General features: G+C 34.5%; 1 protein-coding gene across 1 annotated transcript in view; it reads right to left on the reverse strand.

Moving 5' to 3' along the window:
- Nucleotides 1-7,945, reverse strand: part of LOC106872357 (mRNA-decapping enzyme 1A) — a 329,154-nt gene extending 321,209 nt beyond the window's left edge. The window contains exon 1 of the mRNA XM_014919322.2: nt 6,648-7,945. Coding sequence (XP_014774808.2) covers nt 6,648-6,923 — 276 coding nt within the window. The 5' untranslated portion in view covers nt 6,924-7,945. The remainder of the gene's footprint in view (nt 1-6,647) is intronic.
- Nucleotides 7,946-8,044: the final 99 nt, after the last annotated feature.

Here is an 8,044-nt window from a genome sequence, read left to right on the forward strand (position 1 = left end):
ATATATATATATATATATATATATATATATATATATATATATATATATATATACATGTATAAATATATATACACATATGAGTAGTATAAGATGTGGATTCAGAGAATCATGCTGCTTCTCATAGGGATCTCCTCTTACAGACTTGACTAACAGTTCACATAGTAATTCAATACAGTGAAGTGTAATGTAGAGTGTCCATGTAACTGAAATCCAGTTAATGAAATTATTTCATGAGGTGAATATTTACTTATTTAACCATGTGACATCCTTAGGGTTACAGCTGTTTTGTAATTTTCTCTATGTAGTATTAATTACAGTGTGGAAGAAATTAACACTACATGAAGAAGGTTGTGAAATGGCTGTAATTCTAAGGATGCCACATGATTAAATAAATACATATCCACCTCTTATACCTCCTGACTTTTATGGTTTACAGACACACACACACACACACAGATGAATATAGGTGCAGCCATGATTGTGTGATTAAGTACTTTGCTTCTGAATCATATCAGATGGTTGAAAGGCAACATAATCTCAGGAAGTGTAGAATCAAGCAGTCTCTGCTTGATCTCACAGAAACAAAACAGTGTTCATGGAACAGACCATACCTTTCTTAACCAGGAACAATAATATCTTAGACTTCTGCTTCACTAATAATGTAGAGCTTATCCACAATATGAAAACATTGCCGACAATTTTCTCAAACCATAACATAATTGAACAGTGTATTGTTCAAGATGTATTCCATACAGGATGCATGAAAACCCTATCCGGTCAAAAGTTCTACAAGCCTGACTGGATATCAACTGAGAAACAGATCCTAAAACAAAACAGGCTAAAAATTCTCTGTGCAAGACAGTGACACGAAACTCCAAAAATTGCAAAAATGCAATCCATCATCATCAGAAGAGTCGAAAACATAAAAACATTATTCACTGAGAGAGTCTTTATGAGACAGAGAATAAAAATCTCACATTGCTTAAATAAACAACTCAATGACAATAAAAAAAAAATCTTACCTAAAAGAGGCACTCTTAGTGATTGAAAATAAACTCAGACTCTCCCATAATGAAAAGAAAAGTAAGAAGCCAGGGTAATTGAAAATATAAAAATTAGCCCTAAAGTCTTCTACAAATTTGCAAAAGAATCTGTCTCAGTGTGCTACAAGATAGGGTCACTGAAGAAAATGACTCTAGTCTTTAGTCCCTGTGACCTTTGGGCATCCACCCACATCCTCCACCCCCAAAAACGCTACATGTATAGTAGCACTGCACACATTCCAGCCCTACAAAAGCATTAACTCCTAAACCAAACGCATTTCCAAAAAACTTGTAGCTTTGCAACACCCCTAAGGCCGTCTTTGATGCCAAGGGACTTGACTCTTAACTTAACCCTTGCTCAGTTTGTTTCATCGACAGAATGTCTCTTCACCTCAATAGAGAGAAGACACCATATTTTCTTCCACAGCAGCTAACTCTGAAGAGCACAGGGTTACATAATTGGGCTGTTATCTAACATTTTGTTGAACCTCTATGGCAAAACCGATTGGTAAGATCAGGCATAATGGATATATAACACTGTACACTTCAATTATCATATATATATATACACACACACACATTGTTATGTGATATAGATATGACATTAGTGTGGAGATCGATTCTACATACATGCAGATGTAACCAATTGAAGCAAACTGAAATACAGAGTTTAGCCAAGACAATAGATGTGGAATAACGCATGAAAAAATATGTCTTGGTGAGGATAAAAGGTAAAAACCCCATCAGTCGCAAATGACCATAGGATTGCACCTAGAAAGTTCCCCTCAGAGGCACAAGTCTGGGCAAGGTTGTTGTGGAAGACCAGCAGTCACCCATGCATACCAGACTTCCTTCTTCATGCCACTAATGTTATCCAAGAGAAAGGCAAAGGCTGATACAGCTTGGCACCAGTAATGTTACAATTCATTTCTACAGCTGAGTGAATTGGAGCAATGTGAAATGAAGTGTCTTGCTCAAGAACACAACACAGCCTAAGCCAAGAATCAAACTCACAACTTCATGATTGTAAACTCAACATTCTAACCACTGGGCCACACATGTAATAGGTGAGGTGCAAATTTGAATTTCCTTATGTTTGTGTAAAGGAAGAAGCAGATTGATGAAGTTTTGGGGATGAGATAGTGTGGTGTTAATGATGAGTCAAAATATTTTTTATTTAATTAGGAATTTTTAAAAAAGTAGAAACTTCTGGAAGTGGAAGAATCAGAAAATGAATAATTTTCACTGTTACAGATTGATGTGAACCCTCTCAATTCTGCAGTCAGCAACTTCCCCTCTCTTTCTCCCAATCTGCATGTCATCTCCCTATTTTCTGATCTAGAGATAATGACCTCCTTCAGTCATGAATGACCATGGGATTCCATCTAGAAAGTTCCCCTCCAAGACACATGTCCAGACAAGGTTGTTTATAGAAGACCAGCAGTCACCTATACATACCAGTCTCCCCTCTTCACACCACCGATGTTATCCAAAGGAAAGGCAAAGGCTGATACAGCTTGGCACCAGTGATGTCACAACTCATTTCTAAAGCTGAGTGAACTGGAGTGATATGAAATAAAGTGTCTTGCTCAAGAACACAATGCATAGCCTGATCCAGGAATCGAACTCACTACCTCATGACTGTGAGCCCAATGCTCTAACCACTGAGCCATGCACCTTATCTACATGTTTATTATACCACAGCATTCCATCCTTCAGTACTGTTGCATATCACCTCCCCCTTACCAAACCACTCCCATTTCTTTCACCTTTCCTCTCCCCAAACTGATATTTTATGATCAACCACACCTTGATCCATCACTACATTCAACTCTACACTCATCATTAATCATCTGTCATTCTCTTCTCACACTCTTATGAATTTATCTACTCACGTATCCAAATCCTCAGTCTTTATTCTCTCTTATACTCATCTCCTTGTGCCTTGAGAGTACATTTTGATACCTTGTCAACATCATCTTTATTTCATTCCAGCTACTCCAATCCTATGCAATGCAAGGCAGCCATACATTTCTTCTATACAAGATACTTGCTACTGTCCCTCTATCATACTTTAGCCTCTCAATACTTGGTATAAAGTCATCTCCCTTGCCACAACCCCATTCAGTCAAGAGGTCATTTTCTTTGTTCTGCAAGTTATTTGACAACCTCATTAGTCAGTCATGAAAAGAAGCATCTAGTACACTTTGTAAGGTAGTATATATAAGGAAGGGCATCCAGCTGTAGATGTTGGAGTTTCATGCAGTCCTCCGGTTCATTGGATCTAGTCAAACTGTCAAACCCATACTACCATGGATGACTGACATATGATGGTGATGAAACTTCATCTGTGTAGCCCATAATATAAGTTGGATTCAATGAGTTCAGAAGAAAGAACTTAATATCATATTGCATCAAGTCATTTTATTAAGTAGTACTATATTAACTAACAGTTTGCTGCCTTTAAAATCAGCAGCTGTGGCTAGAAATTAAGAGAATGCTAAATACTTTGATAAAGGCTTGACTGTACAGTGTCTCTCAAGAAGACCTTTATTTTTCAATAGCCTTTTCTCTTTAGTTATAAATATGTACCATGAGAAAATAGTTTGCAACTGTGATTAGTAGGGACACTTTATATTGGATAGTTAGTGAACTTCAATTAATGAGTTAAAATTTTACTAGGGATGAAACATTACATACATTTGAAAGATGGAAATTCTTATTTTTATTGCCCACAAGGGGCTAAACATAGAGGGGACAAACAAGAACAGACAAACGGATTAAGTCGATTACATCAACCCCAGTGCGTAACTGGTACTTATTTAATCGACCCCGAATGGTTGAAAGGCTAAGTCGACTTCGGCGGAATTTGAACTCAGAACGTAGCAGCAGACGAAATACCGCTAAGCATTTCGCCCGGTGTGCTAACGATTCTGCCAGCTCGCCGCCTTATGAAAGATGGAAATTCAGTTGTCATCATTCTAACCTGCCTCTCTATGAGGAAAACACACAATGACATGCCTTTTCTGGAGCCAGCCTAAATCAATTATATCTTTCTCAGCTGAAGTTGAGTTGTTAAAGTTTGGTGCTACTAACTAGTAATAAACTCAACTTATGGTATGGGTCTGTTTGAAGAAATAAATCCTTACAGCACTAAAAACGTCAAAACCATTTTACTCTTTTGGATCCACTTAAGTTAGTTGACAATATTTCATGGCATTACAAGACTGAATCAACTTAGCTTAACTAATAAAATTAACATCAATTAGATGACCTAGAAAAATGTAAATCTTTACTTTGACAATGCTTCATGTCATTACAGCTTAATTCATAAAGCTTATGTGTTTAATTTCCTCCTAAGCAAGCCAGATCCAATCAGCTCAACACTATCTTTAGATAATATATACCACAGATCTTTGCTCTAACAGCATAGTAGATGGGAAATGGATTTAAGTTTAATTGTTAATAAATGTTTCTTTGGAGTAGCATGATATATTAGTCATACAGATATCAAAATAAACTGCATATCATTTTTGTTAAGTAAGGACAGCATACCATACAATAAGTAACCTGGATCTACTCATGATAAGAACAAATCACAATAATCTTAATATACTCAGCTTGGTGAGGAATATACAATCTAGATCTACATATGAGTAGAGCTTACCACCATTTGCAAACTGGATCACTGTGAGCCAATAAATAGTATTTCAGAAGATATTTTCCTTGGATGTTGCGCTCATAGGTGATTTGAGAAGTCCAAATAATAATAACTTTTACATACTGTACAAACTTTGTAAAAATTGGATCTAAAGCTAACATCTCTATAATTTTTAGTTACAATTATCAGACATACAGTTCTTCCATCTGTTTCATGTTAATGTTTCAAAATAATTTTAGATATTGGAATCAAGATATATAAGGTTTAACAAGTCAAAATGAAATAGTAGTTAGTTTCTCTTTGATAAAAAGAAGTTTTCATATCAAAAAGAATCATTTCAATAGGGACTAATCTTTCCGTACGATCTACATAAAATACATACTGCAAATTTTGGAAAAATATATGAAAACACGAGTCTTGTGATACTTGGAAAATTTTTTACTGTGTACGCGCGTGTCTGGTATTATAGATGCGTGTGTGTGTGTGTGTGTGTGTGTGTGCGCGCGTAAAAATTTATACATAGGCGTGTATGTGTAATGTTCGAAATCAAATTTATTTGTGAAAATATAATAAATGTTAACAGTCTGAAGAAATGATTAAGGTTGTGAGGTTTGTACCTTTCTCAAGAGTATGAAAGATGTCAGTGATGATTCTGACACAACTCTTTTACTAAAACAAATATATAACATACACAGGTGCGATGCTTTATTTATTTATTTATATATGCGTTTGTGTGGTAAACCGAAAGATTACCATATATATTGAATTTTCTATCAAGGAACAGTACATCGTTATATATATATATATGTATGTATGTATGTATTGCACTAAATATGGAACATTGTAAAACAGCCAGACTTTTGACAACGTGCATAACTTATTACACAGGTTTATCAAAAGCTTAAAAATGAAACCCCAACATTATAGTAGATTTAATGCTAAACAAAAATAGCTATTTTAATGTATGAAACGAGTTACTTCTACAGCGTGAATTAATTTAAAAAATTCTTACACGTTAAGGATTACTTTTTAAAAACTGAAAGATTCGAAGAAATAATAATAATAATAATAATAAAGAACTTATAAGTGTTTGATTTTGTTTACGTTTTCATCGATTTTCATGAAGGGTGAACATTTTTGACAAAGATTTGTGATTTAAAAAAATTTTTTTTTTTAGATTTGTTGGAAGTGATTAAGAAATTTTTGTTGAATAATAACATCGATTTACCTTTCGAATTTCATTGAAAACATATTAACAAACAAAACATTAAATGGCATGGGATTCAGTGGGAGAGTTTGAACAAGTCCACTGAGCAAAAAGTTAACTAATAAAACCTTAAATATGTGGAGATATTAGAATCTAAGCGTAGTGCAAACAAGAAATAGAATATAAATATATATATATATATATATATATATATGCACACACAAACACAATAAATGTTAATTTATTAATGCTTACTAAAAGAAAATAAGGCCTCTTCGTAACATTTAAAAGCAGACAGTGTAGTTTTATCCTCTAGAGACAGAAATAATAGTTATAACAGATCGGTAAGTTAAACAGGTGACTAAATGATGTGAAGTTCATTTAGGAACTGCACTCTATATTGACAAATGAACATAGCATGACCGGTTAGAGGCGAAGAAGTTTATGTCAGCATAAACGACTGGCGACAACATGACGTCATTGTAACACGGTAAATTAAATAAATAGATGAAATGAAAGGAGGAATAAAGAAAAAAGCAAACATTTCAAATTCTAACAATGGAAAATAATATTGATGCCATTTGTGATAAATTACGTAAACGAGCAACTTCAGGTAGAGCTAAATGAGAACAGCAACAACATTGATAAATAAACAAAATACATGATGCTGGAGTAGATAAAGCTAATAATAATGTCTATCTTTGAAACAGTTTGAACAGCGCTTTACAAGACTTACCCACTCACTATTCTTGGGATTAAACAGGTAGAGAGCCACTTGTTTCGCAGTGTCCACTATGTCCGTAATGTAAGGATCCCGTTGCAGCAATGCTGCTAAGTTCATGCGACTTTCGGCACCTGAAGAATCTCCGACAGGATTGGAACCACTCGTAGCAGAAGTCTTACTACTACGGTCGGCTGAGCAATGAAAGAAGGTACCACTGGTATTAGAGGAGGTGTTCACTGTTGTTGCAGTCGCTGCAGATACAGCTGAAGGAGCAATGGACAGTGACATTCTAAGATGTCAAAACACTGACTTGACTTAAAATGATAGAGAGATAGATGGATGGAAAGAAAGACAAACGAGCCGAAGGCAGAAGATACAGCACCCCCGCACTGAATATCATAAAAATAAAAACACATGCTAAGTGATATATACGGGCTCACTCATGTTCTTAAGATTTGATAGGATAAAAAAGACCACGTAAATAAATGAATCGACTGCACAATTTCAAAGCAGATAATTATTATTTCCTAATTACATGTAATATGATACTTCAAAGAAATTTACCATTAAAAATGACTGACTGATAAAGATTAAATTAAATATTATCGTGTTTGATAAAGTATCTTCTTTAATGTAAAAATTTTCCTAATTCATTTAAGCCGTCAATATAAAAAGTAAAAAATATAATTGTGGTATACTGAAACGCAACAGAGAGGAAGAGTTACGGGCGAAAACAAGACAGAAAATAAAGAAAATTAGATATAATGAATATGTTGTTAATTCAATTAATTTATTTCGACCACAAAATTGTAATGTATAAGCAGCTAAGACATTTATGGTCGAAGGTCCGCGCAAATGCCAAATTTGTCATGTTCTTTCAACAATGAAGTTAAGCAAATAAAATTTAACAACTGTAGTTCTTCGCTTGTCAATAAACATCACTGAATACTCATATACCACATATTTACATTCACACACCTGTAGGTTGACTTTCGCATATTTCCTCGTGTAAATGCATAGCGGAGTACTTCGCACAAACACACTTTCTCTTTCCCTTTCATTCGCTTACTCCCCTTAAACACACTCATATAGTCGCAAAGGTGCGCAAACAAACAAACGCACAAAATTACTGCTTTTATCTTTCACTCGCACCTAACAAACATACCTCGAAAGTGCACTTACATATAAACACACTCATACCTATTCTTTCTCTTATTCACACACAGAACACAGTCACCCGCCTTCTTAATTCATGATTTTTTTCCGCTCTAAGATTTAAAAAATTTCCTCATAAATAAATTACATATCTATATTTCTGCATACATGTGTGTACGTTCGCATATATATGTATGTGTGCTTTACGTTACAAACTTAATTCTGTCGGAACATATTTATATATATATATATAT

This window comes from Octopus bimaculoides, chromosome 3 (assembly GCF_001194135.2).
Source record: "Octopus bimaculoides isolate UCB-OBI-ISO-001 chromosome 3, ASM119413v2, whole genome shotgun sequence".
Taxonomy (NCBI): Eukaryota; Metazoa; Mollusca; class Cephalopoda; order Octopoda; family Octopodidae; genus Octopus; species Octopus bimaculoides.